The 23,272-nt window shown below is 42.0% G+C and overlaps 1 protein-coding gene across 12 annotated transcripts in view; it reads left to right on the forward strand.

Moving 5' to 3' along the window:
* Positions 1-23,272, forward strand: part of LOC138800916 (UDP-glucuronosyltransferase 1-6-like) — a 78,040-nt gene that overhangs the window by 50,414 nt on the left and 4,354 nt on the right. For 9 of the 12 annotated variants that reach the window (XM_069983123.1, XM_069983127.1, XM_069983132.1 and 6 more), the window contains 2 exons: positions 18,226-18,357; positions 19,051-19,138. In XM_069983123.1, coding sequence (XP_069839224.1) covers positions 18,226-18,357; positions 19,051-19,138 — 220 coding nt within the window. Of the gene's footprint in view, positions 1-7,264; positions 8,129-13,862; positions 14,755-16,346; positions 17,223-18,225; positions 18,358-19,050; positions 19,139-23,272 lie in introns of those variants that run through there. The other 3 variants (XM_069983129.1, XM_069983124.1, XM_069983122.1) reach the window with 3 other exon arrangements.

Here is a 23,272-nt window from a genome sequence, read left to right on the forward strand (position 1 = left end):
ACCCAGTTTAGTATCATCTGCAAAAATGGAGATTCTATTCTACTAACTAAAACCCAATCTTAATAAGTTCCATCAATGATCACCCTCTGTTTTCTATCTCTCAGCCAGTTACTTAACCATTTGCATACATTTTCCCCTACTCCCTGCCTCCTCATTTTATAGACCAACCTTTCATGCGGCACAGTATCAAATGCCTTTGAAAAGTCCAGATACACAACATCCACAGCCTCCCCCAGGTCCAGTCTATAACTTACCTCTTCATAAAAGCCGATCAGATTAGTCTGACAGGATCGATCCATTAAATCGATGCATAGGAGAATTCTACAGAAATAAAGCTTGCATGTAACAGAATAATACATACCATCATTCTAATTATAGGTGGCTGTGAGAAATTTCTGAAGAATGAAAGTGATTAAGTTATGTCACCAATTCTTATGGGGCTGTCAGCACTCAATCGCTGGCCTCATTGGTCTTGCACCATATAACACTCTGGCCACCTTCAACCTGAGCTCAGTTAAAGGAAAAGTCCGGCCGTTTGGAAAAGTCAGCAGGGGCAGGGGAAATTTGATAACAAGTACAAACTTACCTCTCCCTGTGCCTGCAGTGAGCCCGGGCCCTGAAAGGTCATGACACAGCTGATTGACTGGCCGCTCAGCCAGTCAGTGACTGGGATGGATTCCGCTCCAGTCACTGATTGGCTTAGCGGCCAATACCTTCTGGCGGGGGTCCTGAGGCCAGTCCTGCCACTCACTGTGGGTGCGGAGAGAGGTAAGTTTGTACTTGTTCTCAAATTCCCCCCTGCCCTGCTGGCTGACGGATTTCCAAAAGGGCTGGACTCCTCCTATATTGGTTGGGGTCAGACCTTCAGCAGACTTCAGCAGAAGAGAGCACAGTCAGAACTTAGGGAAGGAGACAAGTATTCAACAGAATGTTAGTCTCCAGGAGGAGGAATTATTGGATATCTATTTTAGTTACCTGGCAAACCCCTTTAAGTCTACTGTATGTAGACTGACTTCTGCAGTGAGCCTGGGAGAGAAGCGCTTACCGAGGTGCTTCTCCTGGCTCTGGGTGATTAGACCTCTGATGATGCACAAATACCCAGACCCCAACTAATCAAAAATGTATTTGCCAATGAGTTTGGAAAGAAAGGTTTTTTTATGTTGTTGTTTTTATCTGAGAGCTACATGAGAGCTTGTTTATTATGGGACATCTTTGACAGCACCCTTTCTTTAGCCACACAATTTTATGGAAAAAAAGTGGGGAAGAATTGGGGTTTTGTTTTGATGACATTCACTGTAAAGCTAACTTTTTTCTGTGGATCACTTCGATAACAGTAATATCAAAGTTTTTTTTTATTTTTACATATAAAAAAATGTGCAGAATAGTTTGTAATAGTTATGTAAAAGTTATGTAATACAATACTATAATATAGCTGCCATTTAAATGATCTCTACTACAATTCACCTGATGCCAGGACAGCCAGAGGTTTAGCTGCGGAGGGCTACAGGTTCCCTATGCCTGCTGTAGATCAAGGGACACATTTATCAAGGTCTGTGCGTAGGACCAAGGACCCCCAGTGTGCAAGATTGCACCTTGTGCGCCTAATGGGTGAAGGGGGGGGGGGGGCAGGGACACAGCATGGTCAAATTCATCAGTATTTGTGCCTAGAATAGCAAAAAAAAATTTTTTATAAATAAAACAGGCTAAAAATTGATGCCAGTTCTGAACTGGTGTAGATTTTTTTGCGTGTTGCTGGATTTATCAAGAGGTGTGTGCCTTTTCATAAATACGGTGGCACAAAACCATGGGAATTTTAAATTTAGTGCTGTGTAAAAAAAAACCAAACACACGTGATAAATGTGCCCCCAAATGTTTGTTCAGCTTACACCTGTTGCTCCTATTCCCCACCATACACATGCCTGTTTGGCTCAGTTAGTTGCTCTTTTCACTGAGAAAACAAAAGGATCAGGCAATTGAAATCCAACATGACGGATCCCTCTCTTGCCGTGGCCCGAGTTGCTGGAACTGGTGTTGGGCCTGCTGGTGGGTTCTGGTGTTTTGGGAGCTAATTTTCACGGTGGCCAGGAGTGGTAACACCCACCCCTAGACACACGGCAACTGAACCTTGATTAGGACTAATTTGAGGTGCGGAATGTAGATGCAGGTGCAGCCGTATAGATGACAGAGTCCCACTTTATTTGAATTGGAGTAGTACGATTCCCAGGTCTCCTGTCACTGGGTGGAGCTAGCAATTAATGCAAAAGAAAAAGGGATTTCGGTCTCCAGCTTCTTAAAAAGTTCCAAACTTTATTTTGACATCATCATCTAAAATCGCGTTGCGAGGTAGACACCTCTTAATCATGGCATAGAAACCTTAAATAAACAAAAGTATAAATACCTTATGCAAGATGGGACGCCCTCTGGGGGAAACTCCCACTGCCGTGGGTAACACCACATGACTTGCTTCCACAAGAAAAACGTGAACTGGATCAATAAATATAGAGTAAATCATTTCTGTAGTTTAAGCCATGTGGAAATCTTGTATTAAACTTTAAAATCCAAAAAGCTTCACGTTTTCTTAATAGGCTTTTCCAATCCCCTCCTCTTTTCGGTTTATTTACTCGTTCTAGTGCACTAACCCGTAGGGTTGTTACGTTGCTATTGTGACAATCAATGAAATGTTTTGAAAAACCCGATACGGAACTCCGCTTTGGAATAGGCTCACTACAGGAACGTCTTTGCATATGGATGGACAATTTGTTACAGCTCCTAGCCAAAAGAACAATAGGATACATTAGGGACAGTTAACGTTTGGTTGCCAACATTGAGAAATTCCCCCGATTTGCAGGAGGTACATGGCTATCATGCGACGTGGTGGCCCTGTACCCAAGCATACCCCATGATAGAGCATCTTCGAAAATATAGCAATTATAATTTAGTTTTGCAAGATTACCTTTTGGAAGTAACGCAATTTTTGTTATCCAATAATTTTTTTCAGTTTCTGGATACTTTTTAATTACAGTTGGTGGGTTGCCCGATGGGCGCGAGTTTCTATCCATCTTTAGCCAACATTTACATGGCATACTGGGAGGAAGTCGTCCTTTACAGTGCCCATAACCCATACCAGGGGGTTATTGGGTGGTACGGAAGGTACATAGACGACCTCCTCCTGGTATGGCTAGGCACAGAAACACAGGCACAGGATTTTTTGCGTTACATTAATGCCAACACATTGAATCTCAGGTTTACATTTGAGTACAAAATAGAGTCAATTTTTTTTTCAGATCTTACTCTAAGTTTGGTGGATGGCACTATTCACACTAGTCTTTATCGTAAACCCAGCTCAGGTAATGGTCTTCTACATGCGAGGAGCAGTCACCCTCCACATGTAACACGGAATCTCCCAATAGGGGAATTTATTAGGACACGTCGCAACTGTTCTGACACTGACAGTTATAACAAAGGAGTACAAGATCTGATAGTTAGTTTAAGAGCTAGAGGGTACAGAAGTGAAGTAATAGAACGTGCCAAGTGAATAGCTGAAAAACAAAATAGATCACACCATATGAAAGACAGAGCTAGTGGTAATGAGATGGTTAATTCAAATGCTAAACAAAATAGTAATGGGGGAAAGGGATCTTCTCTCACTTTTTCTACCATGTATAGCAAGGATATTTGTAACATCATACGCAAGTACCTACCCATGCTCTATCAGGATCACAAGTGTGAACAAATGCTTACTTCAGGAGTTAGATGCGTAGCACGGAGAGGAAAAACAATTGGAAACTTGCTGTCTCCGAGTGTATTAAGCATTGGGAACAATCATAATAGGGAATACAATTGGCTTTCAACTGCAGGTTTTTTCAGATGCGCACAGCCGCGGTGCAGCATGTGTGCGTTTGTTGAAAAACAATCCGTTATCACGTCCTATAGTACAGGGATTAGTCACACAATAAAATCATTTATAAACTGTTCAACCACTCACACCATCTATATTGCTCAATGCAAATTACAATACATAGGCTCCAGTATCAGAAAATTGAAAACTCGCATAGGTGAACACTTGGGAGACATTAAAAAAGGAGGTTCTGATAACCCGCGGTGTTCCGTATCTGGTTTTTCAAAACATTTCATTGATTGTCACAATAGCAGCGTAACAACCCTACGGGTTAGTGCGCTAGAACGAGTAAATAAACCAAAAAGAGGAGGGATTGGGAAAGCCTATTAAGAAAACGTGAAGCTTTTTGGATTTTAAAGTTTAATACAAGATTTCCATATGGCTTAAACTACAGAAATGATTTACTCTATATTTATTGATCCAGTTCACGTTTTTCTTGTGGAAGCAAGTCATGTGGTTTCCTTTGCACAGGTGTTACCCACGGCAGTGGGAGTTTCCCCCAGAGGGCGTCACATCTTGCATAAGGTATTTGTACTTTTGTGTATTTAAGGTTTCTATGCCATGATTAAGAGGTGTCTACCTCGCAACGCGTCGGCGTGTTTTTAATTACTGGATTTTAGATGATGATGTCAAAATAAAGTTTGGAACTTTTTAAGAAGCTAGAGACCGAAATCCCTTTTTCTTTTGCATTATATACTAATACAGGACATGGCCCGCAATATAGGTCTCTCGTGCTTCATTTTCCGGACAGCCATTGAAACAAATATTACTGAGGTATGGAGAGCTGATACAATTGTTTGCAGTTTTTCCTGGAGCTAGTAATATCCTTCCTACTCGAGTGTTAGTCAGTAGAGAGCGGCTGAACTTGCACTGTGCTCTACTGCAGGTTCAACCTTTAAAGTCCTCTCCTTTATTTAGGTGATTGACTGCCCTGAAACTAGAAAAATCCACAGCGTAGGCAAGGGGTGATACTTCCTTGTGTCTGGTTCCCCTGAGGGGTTGGTCTAGCAACCAATTAAGGTTGGGTAACTAGCTGGTCAGGAACAGGTCTACTCTCCTAAAGGAAGTGCTCACAACAGAGGGAAGGGGGTGTGTGTAACTAAACCTGTAGTAACTGCAGTTGTTCTGTGAAGGAGAGTGACACCTAGCGGTTGGAGGAAGGTACAGCTCCTTACTGTCCTTACTCTGACACTGTAGAGAAAACTCTTTTGCCTAGGTGTGAGAAAGAAGAAAAAATAAACCACGTAGTGGGACACTACACTCTCACCCAACACCATTTGAGACTTGGGAGGCCTCCATACACACAATATGGTGAACTGATCCCACCAAAAACTGCAGGTTCGACTGACAAATATCAAATATATATGGCTAGCAATATAATACACCAAGACTTAAAGTTCAAAAGCACAGGAAAGCTGGATGACATATATTGTAAAAGCTGTAATGTCAGTTATATACAAAACACACATATATATATATATATATATATATATATATATATATATAAAACTATGTTAGTAATTATTAATCTGTTGTAGTTTTTACAGCTGTAAGTCACCCTGTCCTTCATGCACTGTCACCTAGAGCAATCCTGGCAGGTATCCCCAGTGAGGATGGACTCTGTTACTTGTTGAAATAAGAGATAACCTTTACCTAGGGTCATGTAAGTTTGTTAATGTGAATTTATCATGCCATGATAAAAAGATCACAGAATAGACATTTCTCTCAATCTCACAATGACATGGCACTTTTTTGGGGGTCATCCTATCAAACCACTGATCACAAAAATGAACCCCCCCCCCCCCATGTGTAATAATAAAAAAAGGCTACTCTGGTGATATCAGGAAGTCTGGTGCTCTTTTCTTATTATGTAGCAGCTAGTCTTAATAACAAAGTCATGACCTATACTGCTTATCCTCCAAACTAAACATCTTGTTTAATCTCGGTTTTCTTTTAAGTCAGTCCTCATTCTAGAATTTTCAGGGTCTGTAGAGATTGCTTCAAAGTGTAAACAGATAAGATTTAAAGATTTCAATTGATGACTTAACCTTTGGCAACAATCACATGTTCCAGAATTTTTCAGAAACAGATATTACGTCTGCAGATTTTAAACCCCAAAATGCACCCGTAATGCACCCATAATGAGTCTGTATTCATTTGTATTTTTCGCGAAGTGGAAAGTAATTGTAAAAAAGGAGGAATGGTCGAAATGATGACACTAGCTAGAATTATGGATCTGTATTTTTGCGGATGTAGTAGAGGTAATGTCCGGAATGTCCGCACAAAATATGGATCCCATAGACCTCTATGGGTGTGTCCCTGCCACAGTTATGGTCCACACTAGGGTTGGTCAGTAATTTTTTAGGATACAGAATATGGATCCTTAATACTGAACAGCCTAATTGAAATCAAAGGGACTTCAATTTGTGGATCCACAAACTTACAGGACATGTGAATGTAGTCTTAGTATAGGTCAATATCAGATCAGGGGGTCTTTTGGCATCCCCCCCAAACAGCTGATTGCCAGAGCTGCAGTGTCCACATATACATTGTGAAGTGGCTATGTTGGGTTACTACAGCTCAGCTCCCACTGAAGTAAGGTTACAAAAACTTTCCATAACTATCGTCTGAAAGTTTATTCCGTCCCGACCTTCCCATATACGTGAATGTTCAGCACAAGTTTCCCATATCTGGAGGGATAAGCCACTGCCAGACAGCCCTGGTTCCAGATTATCTCTCCCAAAATAGGGACACCTGACCCTCCATTCTCTTCACCAATATCTGTTGGGGGACAGTTAACTTTTGGCCAAACCCACTGAAATTGGTGAATTTGGCCAACTTTAGTCTATGGTTTACATGGAGGCATAATGAAAGGGTTTATATTCTCCTGTATATGATATTTCTGAATGAGGTCTTATGCTTTTCTATCTCCTAGAGATTTACTCCGAGTTTTGGCTATAAAACAAGTGTCGAAAATGCACATTGTCCACTATTGGTTGTAGCCCTTAATATAAGTCAGCTGAGGACAATCCGAGTATAGAATTAACAACACGATGTATTTAAACTAAAGGAGGAACATCAGTTTAGCATGTGTGTCGGGTGGAGTTAGTCTTTGCTTTACAGTCGCTGTATTGCCCCCCGGCTACAGTACTACTGCTCTTCTGGAATGTTTTGCTGGAACGCTGCCAAATCCACTTTCTTTGGAATTTTCAGCATGTCTGCTCCCCTAGCAGGAGCGCTTCAACCTTAACATTTTCCTCTTCTGTCATCATCAAAAACAAACAGTGAAACAAAATGAAAATCCAGCCTCCCTGCAAGTACACGCCTTTCCTGCTAGGTCTATAGTACAAAGCTTTCCTCTACAGAAATCTAACAGCAAACATGAGTGGCCAGTTTTGTAGGCCTTTAACTGTCTATATTGTGTTTTTGCTGGTCAGTTTGTCGCAATGTGGGAGACTCCTTGTGGTGCTACAGGAAGGAAGCCACTGGATCAGCATGAAAGACTTGGTAGACAGCTTATCCCAAAGAGGGCACCAAATTGTTGTAGTCGCTCCTGAAGCTAATGTCATCATTAAAGATTCGGGTTATGACCTGCAGACCTTCCAGGTGCAGCACCATAAAGAAATTATGGAGGATCTTGTCAAGCAAGTGAGTCGAGAAGTGTTTGAACACAAGACGATTCCACAGAAGATACAGCTAGTGTATAGAAGAGTAACAGATGCAACAAGTTGGCTTCTAACGTCCTGCCAGAACCTTCTTCACAATGAAACACTTATTGAATATTTGAAAAAAGGCAAGTTTGATGCCATCCTGAGTGACCCCATATTTCCATGTGGTGAGATCATTGCTGAATACCTCTCTGTCCCTTCTGTTTTCTTCACGACTGGCACCATTTTTGGAATAGCCCAAGAAGCAGCTCTGTCTCCTAGCCCTCCTTCCTACGTACCCAGACTGTTTACCACCTACACTGACCACATGACCTTCAGCCAGAGACTGCTGAACGTGTTTGTAAGGCTAGTTGATTGTGCAATGTTTGATATGCTGTATTCTCCCTATGGCAAACTGGCCACAGAGTTTTTGAAAAGAGATGTCAGTGCTATGGACCTTTACAGGAGAGGGTCCATCTGGCTTCTTAAATATGACTTTGTCTTTGAGTTTCCCAAGCCTATTATGCCCAATATGGTTTTTATAGGAGGAATCAACTGTGCCAACAGACGACTGCTAAGCCAGGTAAATGTCTCTATATTGTATGATGTGGGCATAGGAAGTTTATGCTGTGGTGAATGGGAAGACTTCCACTGCTGGTGGTGATAGGAATGGTTTTAGGTTTATGAGGAGAAGGTGACACTCTATAAAATACTGTAATTATTTGTAGGTTTCTCATAGGTTTGCTTGTGTTGTGGCGACAGGATAGCATCAAAATGAATGTATTACCTCGATATTGAAACATGATCTTGTTTAAAATTTGAGTACAGTATTATGGGGGCTTAAGGCATCTTAAGGGCCATATTACACAAAACAATTATCGGCCGTTAGGGCTGATAATCGTCTTTTGTAATAGAAGATAATGACCAGACAACATGCAAGATGTCGGCTGATCGTTGCCTGTCATTTGTCTTTCAACATGTTGAAAGACAAACGACCTGGATAGCAGCAATCTGCTGCCATTGCTCCGTGGAATAGGAGCGGCGGCAGTAGACCCCTGCTTTCTTCTGTGGGCTGCATGGACAATCCAGCAATCACCCGGGCAGCCTCCCCTGCAGCTACCTCTGCACTAACCCACTCACTGCCGTTGCGTATAATAGTCCCGGCACCGAGCAGGGAACAAGGGGAACTCCGTTGTCCCGCATAATAGGGGCTTTACCTGAGCTGCTTTCAAGAGCCTCGAGAGAAATGCTTTACAAGCCTAATGGACATAAAAACAGGGACCCTATTCATTTCTATGGGGCATTGTTCTAGGCATACTGTGTGACTTTTGCAGAGATCATTGTGCAGGGAGTGGGGGTGACTGAGCTCTTAACATTAGTTATTGTCAATAACTATCTATTAACAGATCATTGTGATCATTGTGCAGAGAGTGGGGGTGGCTGAGCTCTTAACATTAGTTATTGTCAATAACTATCTATGCCGTATCTATTAACTGGCGTCACCTTTCACTTTAATCCTGCCTGTGATGATAAGGAGGACATTTCAGAAAAGTTTTCTGTGCAGAGCAGGAAGTCACAGCTTATTATGAGGCTTATTGGCCAGAATAAATACAAAAGAAAAGAGAAAAAACATAACCAAAAATTACTTAACCCCTAGATGACCTAGGACGTACCGGTACATCTTGGAGGTCTGTGCCCAGATGACTCTGGATGTACCGGTACGTCCTGAGCTATGAAGCACGCTCCGGAGCGGAGCGCGCTTCATAGCAGGTGGGGGGCAGCTGCAATCAGCAGCCGGCACCTCACCATTAATGACACGGCCGCGACGTTTAAGTGTGAGTGACAGGTGGAGTCCCCTGTCACTTACCAATTGGGACCCCAATTGGGGTCCCGATTGTTAAAACAGACCGCCGGAGGTCACTCACCTGCCTCTGTGTGGTCCAATCGGCGCTCTGGTCACTGAGCCTGCACTATGCCCAAAGGGACTTAAAATGTGCAGAGTTAAGGAGTACAGGTCGGCACTACTAGTCCAGACTCAATAAGCCAAAAGGGAGGTTGCTCTAGATAAACCTGCATACGTGGTGCCACCATGCAATTATGAAAGCGAGTTCATTCCAATAACAGCATTAAATAAGAAAGGCAGCGTGGTGCACTCACCGTTTTGCAGAATATGTGGCTTTTATTGAAGGTTAATATGAGTCCATAGTTTAATCCATGCGGGTAACGTGGACGCCAACACCCTCCACTGGGATAGCCGTTTCACGCCCTAATTCGGCGCTTCTTCAGATCAGAAGAAGCGCCGAATTAGGGCGTGAAACGGCTGTTATCCCAGTGGAGGGTGTTGGCGTCCATGTTACCCGCATGGATTAAACTATGGACTCATATTAACCTTCAATAAAAGCCACATATTCTGCAAAACGGTGAGTGCACCATGCTGCCTTTCTTATTTAATGCTGTTATTGGGACTTAAAATGTATAAAAAAAAAAGTTAAAATCACTAAAACACTACCCCAAAACCCCTCCCCCAATAATATTTTAAATGAACCCCCTTTCCTATTGTATAAATAAAACATATAAAAATAAATAAATAAACATATAATATACCGTAGCGTGCGTAATTGTCCGATCTATTAAAATATAACAAGCGTCATTGCGAACGGCGTACACGAAAAGAGGGAAAAATGTTCGGATTACTGATTTTGTTACATTTTATATAAAAATTTTTTTATAAAAAGTGGTCAAAACATCCAATCTTCATAAATATGGTATTAATAAAAACTAGAGATCATTGCGGAAAAAATGAGACCCCATACAGCCCCATAGGTGAAAAAATAAAAGCGCTTTAAGCATCACAATAGGCCCATTTTATTAATTAATTGCCAAAAAAAAGGATTTCATTAAAAAAAATATATATATAACATTAGCGAATCTGTGTAAACCTGCATATGGTTGTGTTCGGGCTGACCTATAGAGTAATAGTGTCATGTCGCTTTTACCATATAGTGCATTACGTAGACACAGTAACCCCCCAAACGTTACCGTATTGCATTTTTTTTTACAAATTCACCAATTTATATCTTCATAAATAATATATTTGGGATTCCGTCATACATGTTATGGTAAAATGAAAGACGCCATTACAAAGTACAACTATTCCTGTAACAAACAAGTCATGACATGGCCTTGTAGATAGAAAACTGAAAGTGCTAGAGCTAGGGGAGGAGGGAAAAACGAAAGCGCAAAGATCAAAATTTGCGCGGTCCACTGGGTCATTTTGGGCTTGGTCCTCAAAGGGTTAATAATTTTAAAAAAACGCATAGGGTCCCCCCTATTTTTATAACCAGCTGGGTTAAAAACCAAACGACAGCAGCCTGGTAACACCAGGGTGGGAAGAGCCATTGGTTTAGGCCCTCCCCAGCCTAAATCTTACCAGCCTGCTGCCGCCCGGTCCAGGAGCGCCAATTTTGACGCTCCGGGACCACTGGCACCCGGCTCTTCCCAGTACCCCTGGTGGCATTGGGTACTGGGGTAATAATAGGGGGTTAGTGTTAGCCATTTTATACCGGCTAACACTAGGCCCCAACTTAGTAATGGATTCTGTCTATTAGACGGCTTCCACTACTAAGTCTATAAAGTAAAGAAATAAAGACAAGACACAAGTTAAAATTTTTTTTTATTCAAATAAAAACACCCCTGCACCCCTCATTGACCATTTTATTAAAAAAACAACAACAAACAACCGCTGGTCATCGACGTAGTCCTCGGAATCCGACGTAGTCCCCAGGATACCGATATCTGAAAAACAAAAAGGGAGAAACACACAAAAAACACACAAACAGGAGCACAACACCCATCATTGTGAGCGGTGTTGTGCTCCTTACAGTATGCAGCATCTTTACAGATCGCTGCTTACAGTCTGACCCCCAAGGGGTTAAGGGAGGATGTATTGTATCCCCCTTAACCCCTTGGGGGACAGACTGATGTTACACTGCACCCATCCCAGCAAGGAAGGGGTTAAGTGACCCCCCTTCCTTGCTGGGAGGGGTGCAGTGCTGGGGAGGGGGTGGGGAGAGCTCTATACTCTCCCCGATGTGTCCTCTTCGCTGGTCCGCAGCACAATGAAGTCACTGTGCTGCGGACCCGCTAATTATATGTGCGCTGAGCCGATCAGCCAATCAGCTGAGCGCACATATAATTCTAAATGTTTCTTCTAATAATGCTATTGTGATAACATAATTAGAAGAAACATTTGATGTTTTAATTACAGTAAAGTGATGATTAGAACAGAATGCTCTATTGCCGGCATATGAATTAACAGTTTACTGGAGCTTCCTGTACTAATTAATATTTAATTAATAAAACACATTTTCGTTAAAATAAAATCAGTTTCGTTGTTCAATAAATTAATTCTAACGAATCCATCATTGTGCAATTAAATATACTGTCAAAAAATAAATATATATATAAATATACATTTATTTATATATATTTATTTTAACAGTATATTCAATTGCACAATGATGGATTTGTTAGAATTAAATTATTGAACAACGAAAGGGACTTTATTACAAAGAAAATGTGTTTTATTAATTTAATATATTAACTATTAGAGGCATCGGCATTCGGCATCATTGCCGGCTATTTTTGAAGTACTCCGTACGGACCGCCTGTCAATCCACGGCCGCATGTCCAGCCGCAAACAATGGTCTTGTTCATTTTTTACGGGTCCGTTTACGATAGGGCCGTAGATTCATACATAGTGTGCACTGTGCAGCCGCATATCCTATACTTTCCAGCGTACGCATGAACCACCAAAAATACTGCCGCACAATTACAGCCGCAAATACAGCCGCACAGTTACATAGTGTGAACCTAGCCCAAAACTGTAAACTAAAGGCATCTGAAAGAATGCTGATTCTGGATGCTGATTCCAAATCTGTAATTTGTAGCTTTCTATTCCTTTGTATTTCACCGTTGTAGCCTACAAACTGGGCATGGTGATGCATAGAGAGGAATACTTAGCTCAAGAAAATAATGGAGTGGACTACTTAAGGCCCTATTACATGGAACGATTATCAGCTGTATTCGGCCGATAATCATCCTGATTTCGGCTGATCGTTGTAGTCGTTTGTCTTTCAACATGTTGAAAAACAAACGACTTATATAGGAGCGATCTGCTGCCATCGCTCAGTGGAACAGGAGCGGCAGCTGCAGACCGCTGCCATTTGCTATGGGCTGCCCGGACAATCAACGATCACCTGGGCAGCCCTTCCGCATCTCCCCGTGGCCCCCCATCTCTCACCCACTCGCTGCCGTCCGTGTAATAGGGGCTTTAGACTCCTTTATTTGTGGCCTTATAGCAAGGGAATGCAAGAACATAGAAAGATAAAAAATGCAGATATAGAATCAGCGTTTACTCTACTCTACAGTATACTCTACTGATGTATAATCTAATGATAACTTACGTTTAGTGGGTGTTTTGGAGGTGACAGAGTCCCTTTAAGTAGAGGAAAATATTAAAATAAGAATTACTAGCAGTTAACATGGATTTTGAATAGGTAAGTATCACTTTTTTTTATTTGTTTAGAAGCCTTACATTAGAACATTGTGGAGCTGTAGACAAATCATGAACATGACATGAACATGGCTAAAACTCAAGAATAAACCTATTATAATATATTTATATTATAAACTGAATGTAGTTTCTTCCACCTGTCTATGGTCCTTTGTGATTATGTATGGCCTGAAACTTTATAATGTAATTTCAGTCATGCTGTAGACTTGGATCCCTGTTCTCTGGATCAGTTGGGCTCTCAGAGATAGGAACCCCGCTGATCAATTTGTCCTATGGATATCGAATAACAAACTGAGATGGAAATACCCCTTGAAATGGTTACTCTGGAGAAAAAGAATGTTTTCAAATGAACTGATGTCAGAAAGTTATACAAATTAGTAAATTATTTCTGTTTATGAATATCAAGTTTCCCAGTATGTATCAGTTGCTGTACGCCCTGCAGGAAGTGCTGTATTCTTTCCAGACCAACACACTGCTCTCTGCTGCCACCTCTGTCTGTGACTGCAGCTGTCCATAGCAGGAGAGGTTTTCTATTGTGATTTGTTGAACAGTAAAGAATTTCAGAAAAAAGAATTGGGACTTAGTAATGCATTCTAAGAACGTCTAAAATGTTTAACCATGTTCGACCATAGTTCCGTGTAGTTTATGAATGGTGCAATCGCACCTTTTAGCCAAATTTTTTATAGGGTTCAAAGTTCACTATCTGGATAGTATAAAAAAAAAAAAAGAATGAACAATCTCTTTTAGCTGTCCAGGTCCCTTGTGCAGAGACAGACAAAATGTATTTTCAGCGTTACTATTTCTTTTTTACATTTTTCCTTGTTTTTATGAATTTTTATTTACTACATGGTGGGAAATTACTGGTGGTACCCCAGGAAGGAAGTCATTGGCTAAGTATGAGAAGCTTAGTGCAAAAGCTATATGAGCGAGGTCACCAGATTGAGCTTGTTGTTCCAGACCCCTGTTATCACCTGAAGGATGTGGAGGATTACTCTATAAAGGGATACAGTGTTCCTTTTCACAAAGAATTTATGGAATCACATCTTAAAGTAATAACCAAACAAGCTTTTTTGCAAACGACATTTTTAAATAAAGCAGTAAACTTGATCAGAGGAGCATATAATGCAACTAACTGGATGCAGGAAGCATGCAGGCATCTTCTACAGAACTCCACCGTCATCCATTACCTGAAAGAAGCCAAGTTTGATGCTATGTTGAGTGATCCTGTCTTCCCATGTGGTGAAATAGTTGCTGAACACCTCTCCCTCCCATCTGTTTCCTTCATGCGTAGACTTCTTTTTGGAATGGAAGAGGAGGCTACTAAGTGTCCTAGTCCACCTTCATACGTACCGAGAGTGTTCACCACTTACACCGACCAAATGGATTTTAGCCAAAGGGTGAAGAATCTTCTTGTCAGGCTTTCGGGGTATATATTTTATCATTTGGTGTACGACCCTTATGCCAGAATGGCCTCTGAATTCCTGAAAAGAGAAGTCAGTGCGGTGGACCTTTTCAGTCGCATTTCCATCCATCTTTTGAGATATGATTTTGCCTTTGAATTTGCCAAACCTACAATGCCGAACATGGTTTTTATTGGCGGTATCAACTGTGTGAATAAGAAAAGTCTTCACCAGGTAGACACTACGTTACGTGTTTTGGTTAAATATTTATGTATTTCCATAATTCTTTTGACATTGCTATTATTAGTTTCAATATGAAGTATATTAAGTATGTATAAATTCCTATATACATATAATTCTGTAAAGGTCCCCATACACTTTATACTGATATGAGCCGGTGTATAACGTGTATCGGGACCTTCCAAATTTCCACCAGCAGTTAATGTAGAATTCATGGGTCTCCAAACTGTGGCCCTCCAGCTGTTGTGAAACCACAACTCCCATCATGCCTGGACAGCTAAAGCTTTGGATTTGGCTGTTCAGGCATGATGTTTTGCAACAGCTGGAGGGCCGCAGTTTGGAGATGATGTAGATGAAGATAGGGGTCAGGTATGATGGAATTTTTACTGCCCCATCCCTTTGTTCTCTAAGATAAGCTGACCCCAGAGCAGTCTGGCTCTGGCTTATACCTCCCCATAGAGAACACAGAAATGTTCAGCTGTGCTCACCCTTCATAGGCACCTTTTGAGTCACAAAAAAGTAAAGTGAACATTAATGGGAATGCCTCATATTTCATTTCAGTTTCATTAATTAGGCTTAAGCATATTAAACTTTAAAGTGTACCATTAAATGACATGTCAGAAAGTTGTTGAAATTATAGTTACACTTTAAATATTGCATGTATACTTTACATTTTATTATCCTGCATTGTCTGCATAGACAACACAGCAAATGATAAATATTGGTGGGTTTGGCAGATTGTCTAAGGTCGCCCGACTCTCCAAAAAAAGATGATGTCAGGGGATAGAAGGGTCGGGTGTGATAGATTTTGTGCCACCTGACCCTTTTATTCTTGTAGGGATAAGCCAGCACCAGGGCTATTTGGCTGTGGCTTACCTCTTCCATGCCCATAGGGAAAACTGTGCTGTGCTCAACATTTACATGTAGGGGAAGGTTAGAAGAGATAATTGACCGAACTAATGTAAATATAGACTAATAAGGTAGCCATACACATTACACAGAAGTAGGTTAATACTTGAACAACTGTCTGGTGACTTATTATATCACGCACGGCCATATGAATTTTTACACATATTGGCAATCACAGTTGTTCAAACTAGTCATAGATGTTAAGTGACATTGGGTAAGGATGTAAATGTTTTCTGAAGGTGCCCATACACAGTATACTATATAAATCAGCCGAAAGCCACCAATACCACCAGGTATAGTCTTTTGTAAAGTACAATGACTAGCAAGAGTCAAGCCAAAAACATATAACTGACAACATATAAACAAATTTTAATTTTTTAAACGAAGGTTAAATAGTAAACAGACCTTTTTAATTTTAATTTTTTTTCTTGATTTTTTTTTATGCCACTTTAAAAAAAAAAAAAAAATCATGAATTCACATAATTGTTATACTTTCCATTGAACCTCACAATAGTTCAGATCTCACTGTGTATAGCCATTGGAATGCTTTACGTGATAAGCTTTCTTTCTCACACCCCCTTATGGGTTGGGGGTTGGAGAGCAAACAGCAAATAGTTTCACAATAGTTGAGGGTCAGCACGCCACACACAGTTTACCTGTAGCTGTATAGCTGAAGAGCTGATAGTCACCATATGGAGCTAAAAAAGTCTGGATCTTTGTCTCTGCTGCTCTTCATTTTGTCTCTGGGATCTATCCCCTGTTCTGATGCTGGGAATCTGCTGGTAATACCTATGGATGGAAGCCACTGGATCAGTATGCTGCCATTACTAGAGAGACTAGGACAAGAAGGACATCAGATTGTGGTGCTGGTTCCGGAAAGCAACCTACACATAAAAGCTTCTCCAAGTTACATCTTGAAGACTTACCCAGTGCCATATACAAGAGAGGAACTTAAGGACCAGATGTCAAAATCTGCCATTTATCTTTTCACTGAGCTTCCTACCTTAAAAAGGATAGTAAAAGTTTTTGAAAGAATAACTAACATCAGCAGCCTCGTGCAGGCAACGTGCCGACATCTACTTCAAAATAAAGAAGTTATTGGTTACTTGAGGGGACAATCTTTTGATGCCGCTTTACTATCTCCGATTTTCCCATGTGGACATATTATAGTGGAATATCTAGGACTTCCTTCTGTGGCCTTCATGAAAGATCTTCCATGTGGTATTGACCAGACAGCCACACAGTGCCCAACTCCTCCTTCTTATGTGCCCAGGTTCTTCACCTTGTACACTGATCATATGAGCTTTGCTCAAAGGATAAGGAATATGCTTCTTTGGGTATTCGATAGCTTTCTTTGTAAGTTTCTTTATAATGACTATGGGCGCTTGGCTTCGGAGTTTCTGCAGAAAGAGGTTTCTATGGTCGACCTCTACAGCAAATCCTCTATATGGCTCTTGAAGTATGATTTTGTGTTTCAGTACACTAGACCAGTGATGCCTAACATGGTCTTCATAGGAAGCATCAATTGTGCCAACAGAAAAAACTTGACACATGTGAGTACAAAATAAACCGGGTAGTTTTCACTAGCCATGCCGTGGTGTTTACATGTGTTCCATTTACCAAAAAGGAATCCAGTATGGCTTCCATCATTCTGATACAAGAGAGATGCTGAATGATGTGGTTGATTACAATATAGAAAACTATTATGCTGTGATATAAATATGGTTGTATCTAAGCGCTAGTTCGGAGCTCGCTTACTGATCCTATTACATGGCTTGATATTCGTGCAGCAAGGGCTGTATATATTGTTAGTGATGTCTGTGCAGCCTTTGCCTTAGTGTGAAATAATAAATGTTATACATACCTCGCCGCACTCCCCGATGTCCTTCTATCTCTCCTACCCTCTTCCCACAGCTGCCGCTGGAACTTCTGAGCCAGTCTCTGAAGTGACAGGCCGCTCAGCCAATCAATGGCCGTGGCACTGTCTCGTCTCAGCCATTGATTGGCTGAGTGGCCTGCCACTTCAGAGACCAGCTCAGAACTTTTCAGGGGTGCCTGCAGGCAGAGGGCAGAAAGAAGGAGGACACCATCATCACAGTCATCAGCTGTCGGCCACATATTGCTATTACGCGTAGTGATTTGAGGTTTCAAGGCTAGAACAAACGACAATGATCATCTGTGATCATTGTCTTTATCACACAGAGCAGTAATCTGCCGAATTGGCCTGATTTGGCAGATTATCGCACCATGTAATGGTGCCCTAAGACTGGGTTTACACGTGAGAAGCTTCATAAATCTGCTCACTAAGAATCGGATTGGCTAGGTCACCAGACATCCTATGGTTGGGGAAAAAAGGTGTAATCTCAACATGTCCTGTCCTTTTGTTTCCCATGAAATAAGTAACACTTTTCAGTCAGGTTTAATTGTTAAAATTGTTTAAAATAAAAAAAATGCCTCTTGTTTCAAAATTTTTTCCATAAATCCCCTCCATTACTGTGCATACATTAGTTTACATTAGTTACACTGTATAAACCTTGCATTTCTCTTTTTTTTCAGGATTTTGAAAACCTAGTAAACAGCTCCGGTGAACATGGCTTTGTGGTTTTCTCCCTGGGGTCAATGGTGTCTGAGATTCCCATGAACAAGGCAATGGACATAGCAGAAGCATTGGGATCTATTCCTCAAACGGTAGGAAGATCAGGGGGGGTGGTGGTGTCATCTTGTTTGTAGCACAATGAATAAATCAGTACACTGTGCAATAACAAGTCTCTGTGAATTGACTTGCTTAGTTTAGAAAAAAGACAGCATTTTGCTCAAAATTATATGTCATGCTTCAGTGTTTGCATTGGTCAACCCCATTTATCGAGACTCTGTACCCACAATCTCCCCCCTACAACCGCTTGTACCTTCGGATAGCTGCTTTTAATCCAAGACTAGTCCTGGGGTCCGTTCGGCAGGTGATGCAGTTAAACAATTTTTAAACTTGCAACCCTGTGTCAAATTGACGTGGCCTAGAGTAGACATGATCAAACATCGGGATTTTGCAGGTTCGACCGAACTGAAACCTTCTAGAACCTACAGCATTTGAATCCTGGTGACTTCCCGTTCCGTGGGGAAGGTGGAGACTGCCCGAGTACCGCCTGGAAAACAGGGATACAACCTAGGTAATAGGCTGTATGCCTGTTTTCCAGGTGGTGCTCGGGTAGGAACGAGAAGGCTTCGGGAATCAAATGCTGCATGTTCGAGAAGGTTCGAGTTAGATCGAACCTGCAAAATCTCGATGTTCGATCATTTTTGGCAATAGATATCTTGGACCATATAGTAACAAATAAGGTCCAAGTTGTTTATAACAGACTAAAATAGTTTTATTCACAATTATAGGTTATATGGAGATACACAGGAAAAGTGCCTTCGAATCTGGCAAATAACACCCACCTGGTGAAGTGGCTGCCACAGAATGACCTGCTTGGTAAGTGTGTACAACAGCTGCGAGTTAGAATCCGTCAGCTTTTTTTAAACATTTTGGCCGGTATTTATCTCAGGGTTTTTAGCCAAAAGCAGCATTGAAACCAACATATTTCTAGTTTTTGCTGTCCGAGTGATCGTCAGATCGTCCAGGCAGCCCATAGGCGATAGCTGACGTTGCTCCTATTAAATTGAGCGACGGCAGCAGATCGTTCCTATCGTTGTCATTCATCATTCAACATGTTTCAACGTTCAGCCGGCATTGTGTATGACGGCTGATTGTTTCCTTTCATTACATTAAGCAATTATCGGCCATAATTTCCGATAATCGCTTCATGTAATAGGACCTTTAGATTTGAAATCATAACCACAGTGTTTGTATACTCCACTCCTATCATGTATCAAAAATGTTTGATCGCTGAAGCCTTCCCAGTCCGTGGGGAGGAGGAGAGTGCCTGGGTACCGCCTGGAATTCCAGGATTTAGCCTAGGTAATAGGCTGAATCCCGGAATTCCAGGCGGTACCCGGGCAGTCTCCTCCTTCCCCATGGACAAGGAAGGCATCAGCAATTAAATGTGGAAGGTTTGTGAATGTTCAAGTTCGATCGAACCTAGGATTTCCCGAGGGTCGATCAACTCTATATATGATGTGTATTTATGGAGGTGTCCATGTTGCTATGATATACTATGATTGGTGTGACCTGTCACTTGAAAAAACCTTTTGACAAACCTTGCAGATGTCGGTATAAACCTTGCGATGTATGTTTTTTTCTTGAAGATTTCAGTGTGCCTTTAATCCAGGGATACGCACGTACATGCAGGAGATCTACTATCCACTGCTACATCATACTTCTGCTCATTGTGCAGGTGATAGATCTGTGTAGCAGGCAGATGTCCAGCTTTATGATTCTGCTATATGTGATGGATCCCCAACTCCCAAGCATAATAAGTTACACCAAAGAACGCAAAATAAAGACACAACACATTGTAATCAGGTGTCAAAGGGTCCCAATTTTATTTAAAATTACATGACACTGAAAATGGCAGACCCCCATCTCAAAAAGAGTCACTCTCCAGCACTCAGGCGAGGAAAAAACCCCTGTGGGGGAAACCTCGAGGGAGCCATGGCTGGAGAGTTGCCCCTCCTTTGGGCTTAGAGGGTAATACCATACTATAAATATAATAAACTGGATGTGAGAGAGATCTGGCTGCAATATCTGTCAACTTACTGATGGCTAGGCTGCTGTATCTCTTCTCCCTCACAGATCCAGGTCCACTTCTGTAGAAGGTGGAGACTCAATGAAGGGGTAGTCTAAAGCAGACCACCCCTTTTTCCCTGCTAGAACCTCCAAATTACATCAAGGGTATGGGGCAGTAAAGAAGTCAAGCTTAAGGTCTTCTGGCGCATCCAAGATGGCACTGATCAGGGCGTGGTGCATTGCTTTATGGAAACTTCTTTATGACATAAGCGCTTGTCATCACAGTACACGGTTGCCATGGTTACTGAAGGTAAACACATCTGAAGCATTAACCCATTAATGACTGGCGATGCGCTTTACTGCAGAGGTCACTAAACACACTTGTGACCAAGCAAACAGCTTATGGTTAGGCTACACTAAGAAAATGGTTCAATGTGGCCCATAGCAACCAATCACAGCCCAGCGTTTGTTTCTAAAATGACGTTGGTAAAATAAAAGCTGAACTGTGATTGGTTGCCATGTGCAGCTAAGGCAGTCTAACTTGCCCATAGCAACCAATCAGAGCTCAGATTCAATTTTATAAGACCTTGCTAAGATATGAAAGGTGAGCTGTGATTGGTTGCTATGGGCAAATCAGACTCTGTTTTGTCTCTGACAGGTTGATAAAGCTGCTCCATTACTGTAAAGTTTATGATGATGATGATGACTGAAAACACAGGACATCAAGCTTCCCCATAATGCTTTGCAGTCATCCCTTCCTCCATACCTCCCAACTTTTTGGAGGGACACTTGTGGTTCACAGACATTTTACACTACAATTCCCAGCATTTCCTGCCACTCAGTTTAGCATCTACTAGTCAGGCCCGCTTCTGCCATGAGGCAGAATGAGCCTTCCGCCTCAAGCGGCAGATTTTGCGGTCCGGCAGGGGGCGGCATTATGTCCCCCCTGCTGTCATTTTAGTTAAGTATCACTTAACAAAAATGACAGCGGCCGCTCACCTGTCCCGTCGCCCGCGCTCTCCACATCCCGTCAGGTCCCGCAACGTCACCCAGCAGCTGTCATGGACCTCCAGGCTGTGGTGAGTGCCCGGGGTCAGTGGGGGACGAGCTGGGGCGATTGGGTCGCGCGGGACCGCCGGAAGGTTGTTGCGGTTTGATGCGGTGCGGGTGGCGCATCAAACCAAATTGCAACCCCCCCCCCCGGCGGCCCCGCGCGACCTGATCGACCCCTCTCTCTCTCCACTGCCTGCGTGGGTCAGGTGAGTTTCCCTCAGGCGGCAGAGACCCCAGAGTCGGCCCTGCTACTAGTATACAGTTATATATGGCGGAAATGAATAGAGAGGGAGGGGATCCCTACCTGGAAATCATCCAGAGTAAAGACAGAATGGGTGGCATGTAAAACTACATTTCCCAGGCTTTCATAGGAAATCGGTGATCACCTAATTAGTTAATCAATGGAGAAACTGCATTGACTGTACAAAAGCGGTTGTCAAGCTGTTTAAAAGTAAAATAGTCGACACTATTAAAGGGGTACTCCAAAAAAAATCCAAATAAACGGGTGCAAGAAATTTGTAATTTACTTCTATCATAGAAAAAAACCTCCAGTCTTCCAGTACTTATTAGCTGCTGTATGTTCAGCAGGAAGTGGTGTATTCTTTCCAGTCTCACACAGTGATATCTTCTGCCGTCTCTGTCCATATCAGGAACTGTCTAAAGTAAGTGTCTGACATGGACAGAGGAGGCAGCAGAGAGCAATGTGTCAGACTGGAAAGAATACACCACTTCCTGCAGAACATACAGCAGCTGATAAGTACTGGAGGGCTTGAGGGTTTTTAGTAGAAGTAATTTAAAAATCTATATAACTTTCTGACACCAGTTGATTTAAAAGAATTATTTTTTAGCTTCATATCCCCCATCCTATGGATTTTATTAGGAGCACCAGCTGGCCAGTGTCAGACTGGGGTACCTTGGGCCCACCTGGGAATTTGATTTATGGTGCCCACCCTGCTTACACCAGATATAACAAGCACCAAACCTTTCACATTACTATAGCAACTTTGCACAGAGCTGTGTATGTGACCAGCGATGCAAGCTCACTACTAGTAACTCTTCAGTCACTCTATGCAAACAGCATAACGTGCCACTTAAGTTTCTTGAAAGGAGAAATCCCATGAAACTAGAAAATCTCAGGTAGGTAGGGGGGTGCAGGGACATAATAAAAAGAATATACTTACCCATCCCTGTGCCCCTTCCTCTTCCTTAATGATATCCAATAGCCACCCACCTCCTCCAGTTCCTCCAGCTGCAACATCACATACTTGGCTGATGAATCGTCTGCTCAGCCAATCACTGACTGAGTATGGAAACTTCTGCAGTCATTGACTGGCTGAGCAGGCAATCCATCAGCCGAGTATGTGACATTGAGCTATGGCCGTGACATACTGTACACAGAACCTGGTCGAAAATGGGGCACGGGGACTGGTGAGTATAGTTTCTTTATTATCTTCCCTCACTCCACTGCCTGCCTATCATTTGTTACAAGACTTCTGTCAGCTGTAATTCGTGTTCCAAACCGCTGACACTATTAGATGCTGTTAGGTCAAGAAGACACGTGGTACCTTAAATCTATTCATCTTTGATTCTATAGCATAGAAAGTGTTTTTATTCTCTGGTAGAAAGAGTCAGACTTGGAGGCCCACCTATTGCCAGGGGCCCACCAAGGGGTAGGGCCCACTGGGGGATTCCCCTGTGAGCGAGTCCGAGCCTAGTTCTTCCCCCTTCCCTATGTTAACAATGCCCCTTTAATTTGGTTTTTCAATAAAATTAATCACTTTTGTAACATCCTGCTCCTCCAGATGTACTCTTCCATTGCCTACTTTATATCTTGGCTTTGGTATGGTTTTGTGTGTTACTGTGGGATTATTTTAAAGGCTATGTGTC

Source organism: Dendropsophus ebraccatus, chromosome 9 (genome assembly GCF_027789765.1).
Source record: "Dendropsophus ebraccatus isolate aDenEbr1 chromosome 9, aDenEbr1.pat, whole genome shotgun sequence".
Taxonomy (NCBI): Eukaryota; Metazoa; Chordata; class Amphibia; order Anura; family Hylidae; genus Dendropsophus; species Dendropsophus ebraccatus.